The 19,237-nt window shown below is 40.8% G+C and overlaps 1 protein-coding gene across 1 annotated transcript in view; it reads left to right on the top strand.

The window, feature by feature from the left end:
- Positions 1-19,237, top strand: part of ARHGEF28 (Rho guanine nucleotide exchange factor 28) — a 197,102-nt gene that overhangs the window by 55,457 nt on the left and 122,408 nt on the right. Inside the window, exons 5-7 of the mRNA XM_054986796.1 lie at positions 2,794-2,977; positions 6,497-6,677; positions 13,493-13,565. Of these exons, the coding sequence (XP_054842771.1) occupies positions 2,794-2,977; positions 6,497-6,677; positions 13,493-13,565 (438 nt within the window). The remainder of the gene's footprint in view (positions 1-2,793; positions 2,978-6,496; positions 6,678-13,492; positions 13,566-19,237) is intronic.

The following is a 19,237-nucleotide window of genomic DNA, read 5'->3' as shown; positions in this document are numbered from 1 at the left end:
CAGGGCAACAGTGTTTTTGAATAGTCAATATAGATCAGAGTAAAATTTGCTCTTTTATTTTCCATGTATTGTGTTTATAGCCTTTGAGTTTGTATTAACCTTCACATGTGGCTCTTGTGCAGTTGGCAAGGACAGTTTGCAAGACGCCCTCTCCCTTCTTGTTTTATGGGATAGCATTTGATTTACAAATATATGAGAAAAAAACAAAGGCACATATAATGTACCTTTATTGTCAGTGACAATAAAACCGTATCATCTGCATATAACATTATTGGTACCTTAGTTTGACCCATTGCCAGGGGCATGAATTCCATGCCCTCACAACTATAGACTGTCATTAATATACAGATTAAACAGGGTAGGATCCAAGATGCAACCTTGCTTTACCCCCTTCTGAACTGGTACGCCATTGGTTAACAGACTTTCCAACTCTACATGTTTTTGTATATTAAAATACATTTAGTTCACCTTTCTCCACAAAAATGTGAAGTCAAAGTGGTTTGCAAATTGCATAATGTCTAGGATTGCTAGACATCAAGTTGGGAAATTCCTGGAAATTTAGGGGTGCCGCCTGGAGAGAGCAGAGTTTCGGGAGGGACCTCAGCAAGGTATAATGCCACAGAGTCCTCATCCAAACATCTGTTTTATCCAGGGGAACTGAACTCGGTAGTCTAGAAAGCACTTGTAATGCCAGGAGATCTCCAGGTCCCACCTGGAGGTTGGCAACCATAGCAATATCTTAATGAAGTGCATTTAACTTCTGCATCTGATTTATTTCCTTGAAGGTGCTCTGTGGGATTGATTTCCTTAGCCTGCGGCATGTTCCTGGCTTTAGTGTTGACTTTTGGGGTGATGCTCGGCACCTAACCCAAGTAGTTTGCACAAGGCTCTGAGCTTTCTGTTCAGCCTCTTGAACTCCAGTCCATGCTTGCAATGGAAAGAAGAACATGCTGGGCTCCTGAGAGGAAAGGAGCAAAATATTGGGGGCTCAGTGGCTGCTGTAGAGCTGGAGAAGTCTTGTTTGCATTGAATCAGGATGTGGTGAAACTTGGGAGCCCTGAGCACAAAGTTTGTTCTAGCTGGACTTACCAGGCTGAGCATGGCAACTGGTGGGAGGATTAGAGTTGGAGGCATGGGCAGGGGTGTGTGTGTCACAGGCTTGATGATAGAAAACCCAGAAGTAACATTAGATAGCTCTAGGAATAGTCAGAAACTCTATGGTAACATAAGAGTTTCTGGTGATTCCTAGAGCTATCTGTGGGAGCAGTGGTGGACAATGAGAGCTCAAGGTCGGGAATCTACTGCCCTGACCAGAAGCTTGGCAGCCCTAGTTATAGCTACGTACCATGAATTAGATGTGTATCTCTGATTAGTACTACAAATAGAGGAACATGGTAAACGTTGAATAGAAGGACAGCAAGGAAGATGCAGGCTTGGTCTTTCCTGGCTTAGAAATTCCAGGAGGTTCTTTAGGCAAGTCTTCCATGTAGAATGAGAACAATCAAGAAAATTGGTGGGGGTAGATTAGGGAAACCAGTACTGAGTGGCTAGCTTACATCTGAGATGGAATTTTTACTATAATAAATAACTAGGCCCTTTGTTTTCTATAAAGAGCAAACAATGAATATAATGAACGCTTACAAAGAAGAAAAAGGAAGCATTCTGAAGAAAGCACAGTATAGCTACAATGGATCCTAGTTAGGGCCCTTCTCCTAGATTTTTTGTGGTTCCAAACACCCACTGAAACAAGTGGGAGTCTGGGAAGTGCAAAGAATGAAGAATGGGCACAATGGCTTGTTTGCTGGTGATGGTGTCTTGTATTGCATTGACTGTTCTTGATGTCTTGGCTGTATTTAGAGTTTGTTGCCATTTACAATGTGATGTAATGTGCTTTCTAGTATTTCTGAATGCTACAAAGATCATTTAAAATGATGGTAAGTAAGCCCATTTAGCTTCAAGGTTGTGGATTTGAAAGTCGATACATGCCATGGGTTCCTGAACTCTGAATAGGCAACAAAAATATTTTAATGTCATTCAGCATTTCTTATGCTATGGTTGTTCTTTGTGCAGGGAAAGTAAGATTTAAAACATACTTTAGCATATTCTCATAAATAGGAACATCAACAAGGTAATCTTTATATGTGCTACTTAAAATTAAATTGGAAATTATCTTTTGGGTTTATAGTAAATTAAATTGATTTTGTAGATATTAAATGTCAAGCAGCATTCCCAGTCTGAAAATGGAGGGCTAAAGCCTCCCCCCACCCTGCTCGCACAAGTGGTCTGCTCACATGGTTTTCTGTAATTTGTAAAGCTGCTCTGGCCACAGAAATTGCTGCTCTATTATTCTCTGAGTGGCTGGCTCCGGTGTTACAGAGTATATGTGAACTGGCTATCTACATGAGTTTTGAAAAGAGAAAGTAAGCACATAGCGCATGAATTGGATTAAAGTAATAGTACAAATGTAATTGCAAACAAATGGATACATCAGCTTTGTGATACAATTTCCCATAAGGAGATAGTTTTATTTATTGAGATATTTAATTTAAATAGTGCATGTTGAGTGTTTATTAATCATGTGAGCTGAGAGAATTGAGGATTCCCCCCCCTTCACAATTTATATTCTCAAGTGCTCCAATGTAAAGAGTATACTACGTTATGGGATTTTGTATATATGATTTGGAATAATCAGTTTGGGATTAAATATTGTTTGCATTACTTTGCATACATTCAGTAAATCTATGCAGTTAATTTTCTAATTTAGACACACGCATCTGTATTTTAAAATTTCAGAATCTAATCACAAAGAGACACTTCTGCATCTTGCAGCGAGACTGGGTTTAGCTAAGCTTTCCCAGTTCCTATTACCTCAGCCAGGTGGGACAAATGCAGTCATTCTGCCTAATGAAGATGGGTCCACACCCTTGGACTTGGCCTCACAGAATGGACACTCCAGTCTTATTGAAATATTCTCCAAGTAAGTAGTGTGGCTTAAGAGCGCAGTCCAGTGGCTGCTTTTATTTGTATTGATGTGTTAGTTTCACTGAATTACTCCTTGGTCAGTGTTGAAATCAGGGCTGGGTCTAGGGTTGCTGGTGCCCTGGCCTCCTCCTCTGCGTACGCACTGCACACGCGCAAGCTCCCGGCGGTGTGTGATGATGTCACTTCCGTGACGTCACGACGCAGGGCTGGGGTGTGCCGCCCAGCGCACAGTGCGCCACAGAGCTGCCAGCTGCCAGGAGCGCGTGAGCGGCTGAGTGGAGGGCTGGTAGGCCCCCCCGCCATTCGCCTGCCTGCTGATGGGGTGGCTGGGTTGCCACACGTGCCCCGTCAGTGGGACAGGCAAATGGCACAGGCGGCCTCCCAGTCCTCTGCTCAGCCACCTGCTCAGCCACCCACGTGCTCCTGGCGGTTGGCAGCTGCACCTGGTGCCCCCTCTTTGGCGGCACCAGGGGCAGACTACCTCCCTGCCCCCCGTCAATCCGGCCCTGGTTGAAATGGCATCACTCTCTCAAGGCAGAAAGCTGTTTATCTCAATAGAGTAATATGCAGATCGTTTGCTTATATCTCAAATCAGTAAAATCATTGTAAACTTATACTTGGACTACCTTTGTAGTTATTTCCTAATGAAATCTACCCTGCGTCAAGGCTTGGGAACAAATAGCAGTATGATTTTTTTAAAATATGGAGAAATTGTCCTCCATCTTTTTTTGTGTGTAAATTTTTTATTTTATTAATAAGATTGAAAGCCCAGTAAAAAGAGCAGAGAAATAGAAGAAAAAAATAAAGAAAAAAGAATACAAAGAGCAAAAAAGAACAAAGATTGAAAATAACAAAGAAAAATAATACATATTCATTTTCCATTTTTCTCTGCAACGCCTATCATATTTTAACAAGCATTATAATTTTAGTTTGAGTATCTCCAAAATTTACATTTTCCATTCTGCCCCCTTCTATTTATTTTCCCCAAATTTATCTTCTTAAAAATCAAAACCACAAATCATCAGTTGATTTTTTCTTGTCTCACGCAGGAAGTCAATAAGGGGTTTCCAGTTAACGATAAAAGTATACAATGTTTTATCTCTAATCAGGGATGTAAGTTTAGCCATCTGCGCTAACTCCATCATTTTCACAATCCAGTCCTCAATTGAAGGCAATACTGTACTTTTCCATTTTTGTGTATATGAAAGCCTAGCCACCGTGGTCACATACAGAAATAAGATACCATGTTTATTTTCCAACTGTTTATCCATTAGTCCCAACAAAAAGGCTTCTGGTTTGAATTCTATATTGATCTTCAACATTTTTGTATTATCATATGAATTTGTGACCAAATTTTTTTTGCTTTAGGGCAAGTCCACCAAAGATGATGAAGTTCATGTTGCTCACATTTCCAACAGTTGTTTGACATACCTTTAATCATTTTTGCTAATTTATCAGGAGACATATACCACTGATAAATCATTTTGTAGAAATGTTCTTTAAGTGTGGAACTCAAAGTGAATTTGAGCCCCTTTACCAACATATTTTCCCACCAGTCCATTGGTATATTATACCCAAATTTTTTAGCCCATTTTACCATACAATCTTTTGCAGATTCTTCTTCCATTTCAAATTTCAACAAAAGTTTATACATTTTGGAAATAACATGTTCGTCATTTGTACAAAGCTCTTTTTCAAGCTCTGTCTTTTCCCAATCAAAGCCCCATAATTTTTTATCTGATTTATACCTTTCTAGAAGTTCAGCATAGAAAAACTATTGACATTTATAACCTTTCTCTATTAAATCTTCCCTTGTCTTCAATTTACAGTCTCCTTGTGAGAATTCTACTAATTGATGTATTGTCGAAGGCTTTCACGGCCGGAGAACGATGGTTGTTGTGGGTTTTCCGGGCTGTATTGCCGTGGTCTTGGCATTGTAGTTCCTGACGTTTCGCCAGCAGCTGTGGCTGGCATCTTCAGAGGTGTAGCACTTTTGGTGCTACACCTCTGAAGATGCCAGCCACAGCTGCTGGCGAAACGTCAGGAACTACAATGCCAAGACCACGGCAATACAGCCCGGAAAACCCACAACAACCATAATTCTACTAATTCTCCGTAAGTCAGCCATCCCTGTTCAGTAGTCATTTCACCTCTCTAAAACGCTTCCTGGGTTTGAAATCCCAAGTGGTGTCTTCTGTGATAATCTCAGTTTGTATTTATTACAAATTCTCAAAATGGCTCTCCTAATATAATGATTTTTGAATTCTACATTCACCTTTACTTTATCATATCACAAATAAGCATGCCATCCAAATCTCAGGGCATGGGGAGATTGGCTTGTTCACAAAAGAACAGGCAAGCCAAAGAAGAAAACTTAAAGGAGGGACAGGTAAACATCAGTATAATCTCATAAGAAAATTGTCAGTTTGCATCTGATTTAACTTAAGTTCTTACAGAAAAATTGAGGCTTTCTCTCTAAGCGAGTTTAGTTGGATTCTCCAGTTGTGTGACTTGCTTTTGGTTACCTTCTTCTTTTGTAACATCATCTCATTTGACAACTCGGCTACTTCTTTGTCTTTCCTTTCCTGGCTTGTTTTGTCCTAGATTTAGACTCTGTGATCTCCTCTTCAAGCTGTTCTTTTGTTAAGGGCACTTCAGCCTTACTGACTTATCTTAGCTGGTGCTGCTTTCTCTGCATCTGCTCTGTCTGTTAAGTGTCTATGGAGAGAGATTGAAGGCATTGTTGACCAGACTTTGTGCTGTGTTTCTTCCAGAACAGGCAGCAAAGCTTTGAAGGCACTTGATATTCAATCTCTTAGGTCAGTGTGTATGAGCTTTGTGTACTACATTGTGGAAAATAATTCAAATCACCACCTATTTCCTTTGCGTTTCATTGCTACATAGTCACACAATACACTACCATTTCTACTACTTTTTTCAAAAGAAAGAAAAAAATAGAAATAATTTACGAAAAGTATTGCTTTCTCCCCCCCCCTTTTGGAATCTATTGCTCTTTTGTTTAAGTCTTTACATAACATACAGTTTGTGTGAAAATTTATGCATGCAAATGAGGAAATGACTCAATAACTCTGTTATCACACATGTTGTTATGAATGTCTTGCTTATTTGGAACATTCAAACAATGCAACGTTCCCCTGAGATGGTCTGTTTTGCACTGCAGTATGCTAATAAGCTTGCCAGTTTATTTAGGCTGCTGTATGTGGCAATGGCCGTGCTAAAATGGGCTGATTCTTTTTGCAACTAATAGGCAAAACTAGATGTAGCTTTTGGATCCCTCTTTTTAAAATTCTAATTTTTTTCAACTTTGACTTGTGGATTCTTGGGCAACAGTTGTTCCAGCTATGCTTTTTATTTCATGCTACTTTTGCCTGAGATCTTTGCAATAGGTAGGTTAGAAATGATAGAACACAAGGAGAAGGAAAAGTTGTATAAACCTTTGTTTTGTGGTTCCCTGTGCTCTGCGCTCTTCTAATATTTTGATTGTGTGTTTTAGAGCCCAGGTCAGCCATCCATTTGAGATATCACACGTGGAGCTTAGTGAGAATGCTGTCCTACAATTTGTGCATTCATCAGGATCTCTGGTGCTGACATTTAATCATACCACAGACCATTCACTAGAATCCGACATCCAACTCTTCCGGAAATACCTCTGGGATAGAGCTTTTCTTCTCAAGGTAAGCCTGGAGCTGTTGCAATACCGAGAAGTGCCTTTTCAGTGAGAATTTTCATCTGTGTATTATTCTTGTGTGGTAGTTGTTTTCTTCTTTAGATGAAAATCTCCCGGAAAATAGTCAGAGCGTTTGTTCTTTGTGTTTTCTATCTTTTGCAACACCAGCTTCATCCTTGGCAGGGTGGTGCGTAGAACACAAAAGCAGGATTTAAGCCAACGAGCAGCTGCCTTGTGTTTACAGTTCATACTAGAAAGAACAGATCAGTCCTATCCCTTGATATGGTTTCTTATAATTCTTGGTTATGTTTGCTATGAGGTTGCAAAACCAAGAGAGGATGCTGAGTAGACAAAAAAACCCTGAACCATGAGGTTCGTGGTTCGTGGATTTTCAAGAACCAGGAACCACGAACTGGCATGGAACGGGCCAGTTATGAACTGGTTCGTGCTTCATGGGGTTTAAATACCCCTTTCCAGGCAATTAGCAGCGGCAGGGAAAGGGGCATTTAACAATTTAAAGGGCTCTTTCCTGCCTTGCAAGCAGCAGGTCCCTTTAAACTATCAGCTGGCAGGCGGCGGGGGGGGATCCCCCCTGCCGCCTGCCAGCTGATAGTTTAAAGGGATCTGCCGCTTGCAAGCTGCAGGAAAAGTTTAAATGGCCATTTCCTCGGGGAAATGGCCATTTAAGCTGTCCCTTTCCCAATACGACCCAAACAAACCTGAACCAGTAACCAGTTCGTGGAAGATCGTAGAAAGGAGCTTCCACGAACTGTGGTTCGTGAACCAAGAACTGGCCTAGTTTGTGCATTTTTTGGGGTTGTATTTGGATTCGTGCCCATCTCTAATGCTGAGCTCTGCTGCCTGTTTCTGAGAGTTGTAGCTATTTTAGGTTCCATCAATGTATAGCAGCTCAAGTCCTGTGTCATTATTCTGGGGAACACCTAGAAAGTGCACAGGGTAAGATGCCCTTTTTGCCTTTCACCATCACTGCTGCAGATATCTTCTCTTTCATTCTGCATCAGGGAAACTTTCCTCCTGCTGTTTCTTTGTCTAGTTCAGGAGTTTAGAAGGGAAAAGAAAATCTAAGCTCAAAATGTTGCTGCAAGGACAAATGAAGGAGTGTGTATGTGTATTAGGAAGACCCTCTGATCTGAATCAGTAGCTCTTACAGTGCAGTGAGATACTTTGGGCAGCATGCAAGGTTGAAACGACAGGAGCTGGGCTGTGCCCAACTCAGCAATATGGCTTCTGTGGGCAGTTCAAGGGAATTAGTAGGAAGTGTCTAGAGCTTTACATAGTACACAGAATAAACAGGATTTCCTGGGCAGACAAGCGGCAGAGGTTGTTCAGAATGTGGAAGAAAAGCTATAGACAGATGTTCATGAAACTGCTGAAGATTAGATGTTGAAAGAACTGGAATAAATTAAGTGCTGAGGCCCTCATCTCTTGCCAGCCATTTTTCCAGAGGGGTAGTCATGTTAGCCTGTTGTAGCAAAATTAAACAGGAGTCTGCAGCACCATAAAAACTAACAAAATGTATGCCAGCACAAGCGCCCCCCCCCGGCCACAATCTCTACTTTGCCCTATTCCTATGGCACATTAAATGGGTGTGTACACAAGTATGTTTGTTTGTTTGTGTGTTGGGCGATTCCAACTATCCAGTGGATGCATGTTTATTTTATTTGTTCACATATTGAGTGCATTTACTGATGCATGCAGTTGTAAAGCCAATTGTCAAATAGCATCCTAGTCAGTATTGCAGTGGAGATAGAAAATATGCATGCAGGAAGTACTGCAGAAAGGAAAGGCTCACCCAGGTGTGCTTGGTAGACAAACTCCATTCTTATGGCTGGTTGTATTCAAACATAGCAAAAGTGTACATGTGGCATGATGTCTACGCAGGGCTCACTTGTGGTATTCCGTGCTTTAGTTTCCTTTGACATGCTGCAATAGAGGGCTCTTTCCCATGTTACACATATCAGTATGAGTATAAAGGAAAAATAGAGGAGGTGACTTTGCTAGGTCTTGAGAATATTTTGAATGTCTTCCACAGAAACAGGCATCTGGGGACAGATTCATCTATCCAAGGGCTTTGCCACAGGGATGTGCCTACATTTTGTTTCATTGTTGTTAACCTTGTTTTTTTTAAATCTTGATTTAGTTTAGATAAATTTCAGTTTTAAACTGATTCATTTTAGTTATTCATTTGGTTTTGTATTGCGGAACACAGTTCCAGCTGTTACTCTCCCCCACGTTTAATTGTGATGAAGTTCCCAGGAACTGTACGCTTCATCCAAGGGATCCTCCTTGGTAAATGTCTCCGAGAGGAGAAAGTGGCCAAGTTTTATAGGCAATTTTCACTTGCAGAGGAGCAAGAGGGAAGTGATCAGCAACTAAAGGAAATAGCCTGGCAGAGACGATGCTAATAATATAGAGACAATAAATAAAATGCTGTAGGGCAGCAACCACATTTAACAGGACTGTGAGATCATCTCTGTCCCAAGAACTTGTGGAATGGGATCAGGTGAGGAAACAGCTTGAGGAGCCAACCATCACCTCCTCTCACTACTGTATGAAATTGGTGTGTTAGGGTCTCATTACATGATCAGCAATACATGTGTTTCTCTTTTATGGCCCTGTAAGGTAAGTGGAAACAAGGAGTCACACCATCCGTGCATAAAGAGGCTGAATTGCATATTACATGGTCTTTTGTGATCCTTTTAATCAAACTCCTTGGTTTTTTAACTTAGTGGAGTCCGCCAGGGGACTGAAGTCTTTCTGTGAGGTTCAAATTGCAGTGTGCATACATTATTGACAGAAGATGTCAGATACAGCTTAGCTTCTAGGGAGGCCAGAGTGTAGCATTTGCCTCCTCCCACTACAACTCTGTAAGGATAGGAGTTATGCAAGCAAAATGTTAGTTTCTATCTTCTCCCTAGCAGCAGTCATGCCTGTGTGTGTGTGTGTGTGTGTGCGCGCGCGCGCGCGCACGTGTACAATATAGCATTTGCCCCCCCCTCAGTCTGCAACACTGTCTGTAAGCCACTGCACAAAAATTGCAAAAAGAACAGCAAGCAACAGGAGCCACTTTTTATACAGAATCTATCCGTGTCTTCCCCAAGCTAGTAAATAAGCAATGTAGTTAGTGTAAATGATTTGGAAAGACAGGCCTATAAGCACACTCCTTTTCAGTGGAAAAAATCTGAGTAACTCTGCTGAATGGAAAACAGTATCAGGTATGCATCTGCTCAAGCCTCATCCCTCTGCCCTTCACCTGACCTTTGTGAACTCGAAGCCAGACAGCCAAATACCATAATAAGGGACATATTTGAAGGTATCCATATATTACCAATTGCCCTTAACTTTTCAGTTTGGATTAATTACAGTAACCATATCAACAAGCAGGAATTTTAGTGTAAATTATGATCAGGCATAATCCTACCATGCACAAGTTGGTATGTGGTGAATGTAATTTAACAGGGAAGTTTTCATCTGCAGTTTGTTGGTTAACATGTATCTCTTGCCTTTCTCCCATCACCAGTCCAATGCAACGTATGTATCATTTCTAGGAAGCTCCTATTCAAGCTCTGACCAGAGCTAGTCTTGCTTAGCTGCAGCAAGCCTTTTGCCTCATGTGCCTTCCAACCACACCCAAACCCCACCAGCTGTTGTCCCTCTGTCTGCCAAGCTCTTAACTGACAGAGAACCTTTCCAATTAGCAAAGTAAAACAGATTTTGCAACAGGACAGACTTTTCCTGATAGCTCTTTCTTTCCAGTGTTTTCACCTGTCATTGCTTGTGGTGAGAGGGGCATGTGTGTTTCTATTTCTGTGTATGTATGAGAGCAGGAGCAAGGTAGCAACATTTGCCTATATGTGTTCATAGGAAGAGATGACCAGAGCCTTGTATGTACATGGGGCTCTCTCTGATCAGTCAAGAGCTATGAAAAAGCAGGGCTCCTGGTAAGTGGGGATAGAGTTGCATGCCTGTACATGCCTGTACATGTACATGTACAGGCATGCCTGTTTTCCATTCAGCAGAGTTACTCAGATTTTTTCCACTGAAAAAGACTGTGCTTATAGGCCTGTCTTTCCAAATCATGCCTGTACGTGCCTGTAGACTGTGCATGTCTTCTAACGAGTAGGGGGCCACTGTTGGGTTGAGAGTGGATGTTCCTACCATAAGCCTGCTCCTCACCCGGGCATGTTTGTGGTACATGATTGGAACTGCTGAAAAGGCTGATAGAAGCTGTCTGAATTACATAATTAATGGATAACTGACCTGAGTTGTGTGTGTGATTTACCTGCTACTTGCGATAGTGTGGGTGTTACTCATATTGACTGTTCACTCATTAGTAGTCTTTTGGCCATTTTCACACTGCTTACTGGCCATGGAACATTGCGCCGAGCTCCTGGAACGACAGTGTCTTCCTGGCGTGATTTTGCGTGAGAACAGCAGTTCTCGCATGAAATCGCACCAGGAAGATGCTGTCATTTCGGGAGCTCGGTGCGATGTTCCATGGCCGGTAAGCAGTGTGAAAATGGCATTTTGTTTCTGTCACTCATTGCAGTGTGGGCACCTGTAGTGACTTCCATGAAGTACTATTATTCCTATATTTATTTTTTTCACAAAATGTATGAATAAAAAACAAGAGATAGGGAGTGGTGCCAAAGAGCAAGAAGGACGTGGTTGCTGTGCCATCCTGTCTGACTTGCTTGGGGTGCAAAATGCCTCTGTTTGCCTTGTCTTTAATTCTTCCAAATATTTACTATGCAAGCAAGATTTTTTTTCCTATGAAAGTGGAACATCTAATATCTGGCAGGTATGCTTTCTAGAGTGAGGGTGAAAACCTTGAAAATGTCCTCCAAATTGGATGGAAAACACAGAAGCTACAACTGAATATGAGTTTTCCAATGATATGGAAATTTCAGTTAAAAATAATGGAAATTAAATGGAAATTTGGACTTGCACAGTTCTTGTGTTCTCTGGTTATTACTGTCTGACTTCCAGTGACCTCAATTCACCCTAACTTCCAGGGTCATTCTATGGAGCAATTTAGCTACCTCAGTCAGATCTGGAGAGGCAGAACACACATTTTCTAAATACATATATACATACATAACCATACATGCATACGTATACCTTATTGTGTTGGTTCATTGAATGTCCTAGCTGTTGTTCATAGTGACTTGTACTGTGTAATCAGCTTTAGGTCTTAGTGAGAAAGGCAGGACGTACGTGCATGCATACATGTAAAGGAGTCTGCAGCAAAATGAAAGCACTCCTCACCAACTTCCATGTTAAATCTTCCCAGATTGATATTACTTCCCCTTTAGGAGAAATGGTTCAGATTTTTTTGAAATGTGTCCAAATGAGGCTGCTTAAATAGGCAAGATCTGGGCAACTCTCTCCTTTTTGCTCCTTCAAACAAAGATGGTTGGAAAGACTTCAAAGAGATGTGCTGTCTTTAGGGCTGTATATAGCTGTGGTAGATCCTTTGCTTACTTTTGAATAGAGCGCCAGTTGTGCTTTCATTCTTGTCCCTCCTTCACTTGTAAACAAACATATTTACTTAACGAACCCAAAGATTCCAGTTGTCCTTGCCAGAAGGGAAAGCTGTCTTCCAAAGGCATTAACTTTCCAATGCTGAAGTGAGGAGAGACTAACGGCCTTGTTGAGGGCAAGTGGATAAGTGCCAGTATGGTGGCTGTAGACATTTCTTCACAAGCTACATTCACATCCTTATCGTTTATAGCCTATAGCCATATATATCATATGTGTTTAATTCATGTGAACTATGTTCCTGAACTGGCTAGAGAGCTGTCATAGCATCTAAGTCATCTGTATGAACCATAGCTGCTCAGCTACTTTAGGATAAACTATTTCTCTTACACTAGTTTAAAGCTCATTTACATTGACATATGGAATTCTTATGATAACATTTCTGCTTTTTTAAGGTTTTGCAATTGCAGGCAATAGCTTGGATACTATGGAGCATATATTCTTTTCTGTCTTCCCCCAGCAGCCCCCAAGACTTCCAAAATGCTGATGGCAAAATGCTGATGGCCTCACTTCATGGCATTCATCCAGATGCAAAAACAAACAGATGGCTTGGGAAGGGGGCTGAAGTGAGGAGCGGGAACCAAATGAAATTACCCTCCCCTTCCTCTTCCTTCAGTGGTCTCTGCTGATGCAAGAAATGCCATTGATCCAGGAATGGCACCAACCTTGTTTCCCCTCCTTTGCAGCCCCCTAAGGTTATATGACTTTTTGTCCACATGAGTCCTGCAGTTTCTAGTGTTAGCATTTTGGAAATCTCATGGGGCTAAGAAAGGATAGGTTGGGGGAGGCTGGGAAACAGCTGTGTCCATGCAGATCCTTACACATGCATTCTATGGGATCCCAGCCCATAACAACACAATATGAAATTTATGGAACATCTTATAACAAGTTAAGGATTCCTTATTGTGACCCTTGGTATAAATGACTCATTTCCATGTAGCTAAGAGATATAGTTTCTTTTAAATCTATTGGTTGTCTGTTATCCCTTTCTACTATTTTTATAAGGGATAGCCCCACCATGGGCTATCCCATAATTTCTGGATCCATTTCCCAGCAGCATCCTATGTATCTATTGTGTCTTGTTTGTGAACAAGGATGCATGAGCAGTCCTGAAAAAGTCATATGACTGGCTAATCCTCAGGTATCTGTGTTTGCTTTAGGCATGGCATACTGTGAGACATAAGTATGAATTATAGTTTGCACAGGGTATATTCATAACAATTCTACAAGAATATCATTTGGTTTTTTTTTCATTCAAAGCATCTTACTCCAAACCAAACTGAGGCACTGGGAGAATTGCAGATGCCTTGCAACTCTACATGCTCTGCAGAAGGTAAAGACAGTCTCCACTAATTAATTTATCCACCAATCCATTGCTGATTATGTACATAACATATATTGGAATAGCTTATGCTTTTTGTGCAGTTGTTCAATGCATGGGGCAATCTGGGATTTATAAGTGTGGTTAAACTTGTGGCTGTTTAGCGGAATAGCTCATGGTCAGGCACCATCTTTCAACCTATCCTGCCTGTAAGATTGTTGTAAGGAGAAATAAGATTAGCATTATAAAGCACTTTTTATGCTGGTAAAAATAATTCAACAAGCTTTCATTTAAAATGCTCCTACAGAGAAATTATAAGATCATTCAAGGTGTCTTGGAGTTTAGATTAGATAGAGATTCTCACTTGATAAAGAAGCATGCAAATCTATCCTGATTTCTGAGATAAAAAGGAGCTCTTGGGTACACACACATTTCTTTTCTTCATTTTATTTTCACAAAAATTCTACAAAGTAGGTGAGGCTGAGAGATAGTGACTAGCTCAAGATGACGGAGAATTTTATGACAGACAGGGGATTTGAACATGACTCTTCCCTGTCCTAGTGCAACAATAATTACTACATCATACTGACTCATATTCACACCATAATATAACTGATTTTTTAAAAAAAATAATAATGATCCCAAACCCAAGAGATCGGACCCCCAAATATAAGCAGTCTTCTCAGCAAAGATCATCTACTCAGTCTGGGCAAAAGGGATGATTTTCCAGAGGTCCGCCTTGGGAGCAGCTCTCTCTTTGATCTGGAAGTTCCCTACTGCTTTCTGCATTTATGGGACCTTCACATTCGCAGAGAGAGCTCAGTGCAAACATGGCCTTCTCATTCCCTTTGCTAATCTGTTCAGTTGAGGAAAAGTAGGAGATCTTGCAACTGGTGCTGTGATTTGCGTAGATCTCTGAATTTGGGGCAAAGGGTACCATTTACAGTCCTAAGCAAAAATCGAGGTTCTATGCCTGAATATAGTGTGGTATCTTTTAAGTAGTAATCAACTGTTATTTCTTCTAAAATGCCAGAAGAGGGCAGAATTCCACTGACACAGCTTCAGAGTTTTGTTTTTGTCTTTTTAAAGCCAATACAATGGTAAATTCAACACAGTCACTGAAATTAAAGCTTGGTTTTGGTAACCAGGTTTTTATATTTTTTGAAAATTTTTGAAAACAAATTCATAGTTTAATATGATTTATTCCATTGGTATTGGCTGTGTCTGAGGAAGGCAATGGCAAACCACCTCTGCTCATCTCTTGCCTTGAGAACCCCATGGTCCTGGGCTGCGACTTGACAGTTGGCTGCGACTTGACAGCTCACTATTATTATTAAATGGGCTCTGTCAAAGGTCTGCCTCATGGAATCCAGGGTATGGTGGAAAAGCAAAGCAATATACAAGTTGCAGAGGCTAAGAGCTGGGCCTAGACTGTGCCTGCTTGGATGGGAAAACGTTCCAAGAGCCCTTTGCAAACCAAGCTTCTTTGGTTGATAGGACAGGCAGGAGGGCCTCTCTCTAACTCCTGGGCAGGAATGTATGGGAGAAGATGATCCTTGAGATACCCTGTTTCTTAGTCATATAAGGCTTAAAAGGGTAGAACAAACACCTTGAATTGGGCTCAGAAGTGGATGTGTAATTGCTGTCATCTTGGGGACACATGTTCCCTATGGTTGGCCCCAACTAGCAGTCTAGCTGCAGCATTCTGCACCACTTGTACTTCCAAACACTCTTCAAGGGTAGTCCCAAGCAGAGCGTATTGTAATAGTCCAGTTGAGATGTAACTAAGGTATGGCTAGAACTGACTGAACCAGGCATGGATGCAACTGACGCACCAGCTGAAGCTGGGCAAATGCATTCTGAGCCACCACAGCCCCTGGCTTTCTAAGATGACTTTTGAGTCAAGCAGCACTCCTAAGCTGTGAACCTAACTTTTCATGGGGGAGTGTAACCCCATACAAGAAAGGTGACATATCACACTGCTGGTCAGTCTTTCTTCTAACTCAGAGAACTGCCTTTCCGTTCAACTTAGGGTCTCCAAGGCGGTGAACAATGTGTGTGTGTATAAAAAATGAAAAATAATTAAAATAAAACACAGACACATGAATGGGAAGGAAGGTCAATGATAATTAGTAAGGGAATGTCAAACCAGATAGAAAATTCTTTACCTGCTGGTGGAATGCGGCAGATGAATCTCCCTGGGGAGGGACTGAAAAGGCCCTTTCTCAGGTTACCACCTGTCTAACTTCAGGTGGTGGGTGGGGCACCTGAAGCAGGGTCTTCAAAGATGACTGGAGTGGTTGGGTAGGTTCATATGGATGAACAGGTGATCCTTAAGGTACACTGGCCCAAGCTGTATACGGCTTTAAACATCACTACCAACACCTTGCATTGGGCCTGGAAGCAAACTGGGAGGCAGTGTAGGTGGAACAAAAACGGAAGTGATATGGTCCTTTCGACCCACTTCTGTCATAAAATCATAAACTAAAAATAGCAGCAAAATACGGGATAAAAGTCTGCAGCATTCTATACCCATTGTAGCTTCTGAACACTCTTCAAGGGCAGTCCCACACAGCCTGCATCACAGCATTCTAATATAGATGTTACCAGGGAATCCACTACTGACATTTATAAAATTATCATTTTTGCCGAAGCATTATGAACCTTCCTACCAATTAAAATCTTCATCAAAGTACCTGCAATATGTGCTCCCGTTTTCACAGGCTAGGTGGCTGAGTACCAGAGGTCAGCCCTTGCCTATCATGACACCCAAGCTCTGGAACTCCAGACAGAAACTCACCTCGCACCAGCTTTACAAAGTTTTAGGTGACAGGCAAAGACAACTTTATTTTCAAAGGCTGCTAAGTCTCCCATTTTTCATTGGTGCTTTATTAGTTGCTTTCTTAGATTAACCTGCTTTTATTAAATTGTTGTTCGAATAGGCTTTTGTTGGTTTTATCTGATGCTGTGTTAAGGTTTTTTTTTGCATTTTTATCTTGTATTTTGCTGCTATTTTAATTCTTTTATTTTCTAAAAAATATTAATATATGATTTTAGAGTTTTTATTCTTCTTAGCCACATCACAGGTTTTTACATGTAGGGTCAGGTCATAAACATTTGAAATAAATAAATAAATAAATGAAATGTTTTCAAGTCCTTCTAAAACAAAATAACTTATATGAAGATACAGGCAGAAACTGCTGGACAAGTGATGCACAGAAAGTAGCTGGCAATATTCAGTTAGTGAATAGTCACACAGCACAATCTTATGGGTCTCATAAAGTTAAATGAGACTTCCTCTCTTACAAAAACACATGGCTTGGCAACCTTAAATGTTGCCATTGAATATGGTTCAATATTATAATGGCAGGGGGATTATTCAAAACAGCTATTGTCCCAGTAAGTTATACTATGGGTGGGTCTGAATTCATGATCACCAGATCTGTTAGGCATCAGGATATCAACAGCTGCTTCATTTCTCCTGCACGTTGCTATAGCAATACATCAGGTTTGATTGGGTTTCACAACAAGTATTCCAGTGGGTCAGCGTAAGTCGATATTGCTACCTTAGTACTGACTCTCCCATAGCTTAATTAAATAGAAGGTGAGTGAGACCAAAGATTCAGTTGTGTTCCTGTAATTAGCAGAACTTGCCACAAGAGTCTTTTAAGAGAAAGGATCGGGGGCAAATCATGGGAAATAATTTGACATTGAAGTTAGTTTGCATTCTCCTTTGCTCTTTAATAAGCAAAATATTTCTCTACAAATAGCTGGCAGCTCTGGCAGCTAGACACCAGCAGTATTCAGGAGAACATTCAGTGTTAAAGGAAAATATGAGGAAATATTTAGATGAAAACTTTCAGATCGTTCTTTGAAGGGTTGTATACATTTTAGTGTGATGTCCACAAGTGCTGTTTATCTGTATTATTTTTCTTTCTGTTTGGAGAACTGTTGTGTCAAATTCCAGTTTTATTCATGTTCTCTCATGTTTGTCTAATTGGTAGAGATGGCATGAAACAAATTTTAAAAGTTGCTAATGCTCAGAAGTATTTTATCATTCTCAGGTGTACTTTTCATTTGATGGTATGCTTGTATCCTGGGTCAGTGCGCCACCTGCAGGCAGTCCAGTGTGGTAAAGCAAAGGTGAATCTGCCAGCATACCAGATGTAAGGTGTGAGGATACAGAGCGACCTGTTCCTTTCACTAGGAATGGATGATGGTTGAATCTGTCCAGATTAATGGCTTCATGGCATGCCTACTAGGTGCTTCTGGGATACCAAAGACTAGAATTACATGAAAATCTGTCTGTGGCAAGAAGGCTGCCTAGAGGCTTGAATTCTGTGTTAATCCAGAGGTCTGGTCTTCACCATTTGCTGGTGGACTCTGCTGTAGGCTAGCAATTAAATTCAATGATAATTTCTCTGTACAGAAAAAATTTCTGTGAAAAGCCAAAATAGTATATCCCAGAGTGTTTAATTTGCTGTAAGTATACAGTCAGGCGACAGAGCCCTGTGGCACAGAGTGGGTAACTGCAGTACTGCAGTCCAAGCTCTGCTCACGACCTGAGTTCGATCCTGGCGGAAGCCGGGTTCAGGTAGCTGACTCAAGGTTGACTCAGCCTTCCATCCTTCCGCTGTCAGTAAAATGAGTACCCAGTTTCCTGGGGGTAAAGTGTAGATGACTGGAGAAGGCAATGGCAAACCTCCCCATAAAAAGTCTGCCAAGAAAACATTGTGATGCGACATCCCCCCATGGGTCAGTAATGACTCGGTGCTTGCACACCTTTATACAGTCAGGAAGCTGATGGATCTGACGGGACCATAAAGTATGAGGCAGTCATTTTCTTGAAAGGAATGCTTGTGAAAAATGTCACAGCTTAATCTGCATTATAGACTAAGCAAGGATTGAATAATGAAGAATAATTGTTTACTGACTGAAATATTTTGAAACGTTAGGAGAATGTTTTGATGTTATAGTTATAATAAATACACATGTGCAGCAATTTTGAGAGCTGCTTTGCACATTACAACTTACAAGTGACTTGTGATGTCCTTTCTGTAACACACAAAGGGGGGAACTTGTATGTTTCACCTCGACTGTGGATGAAATCCATGAATTCCAGGATTGTGTGCAGAAATTATGTAGGAAGCAGGACTCCCTCATGCTTTTCACACTTGTCACTCTTTTACAGGTGTTGGCTCATTTGTTCATTCATTATGTTTATATCACACCTTTTGTCTATAAAGTCCTCAAAAGAGACTTACAACACTTAAACATTACAATTTTAATTTTTTAATTTTTCCTCTCAGTCCCAATATATTAATTCTCATTGCTGAGTTGCTATAACCCCTTCCTCCTTGAATAATAGGGGTTTGATTTTTTAACATTGTTTTTACAGCCTGCTTTTAGCCTAAGAACTGGATTATTTCTCTTCTGGGTTTTAATATTTCTTAATGTTCTGAGTTTTTATTGGTTTGTTAATTTTAATTATTTTATGTTTTTGTGATTTTATCATGTTTTGTGCTGTGAGCCTCCTCAGATAGGTCTGTAAAGATGCAGCATATAGATTTTCTAAACGAATAAGCAGGAAAAAATTAGATGCTGCTCTCCCATACTTCTTGGAATGGCAGTTGCTCACATTTGCAACCCATGTTTCAAGACTTAAAACGAACTAATAAAAACAA

The sequence above is a fragment of the Eublepharis macularius genome, chromosome 8 (assembly GCF_028583425.1).
Source record: "Eublepharis macularius isolate TG4126 chromosome 8, MPM_Emac_v1.0, whole genome shotgun sequence".
Taxonomy (NCBI): domain Eukaryota; kingdom Metazoa; phylum Chordata; class Lepidosauria; order Squamata; family Eublepharidae; genus Eublepharis; species Eublepharis macularius.
This window is presented reverse-complemented; position numbering and strand designations above follow the sequence as displayed.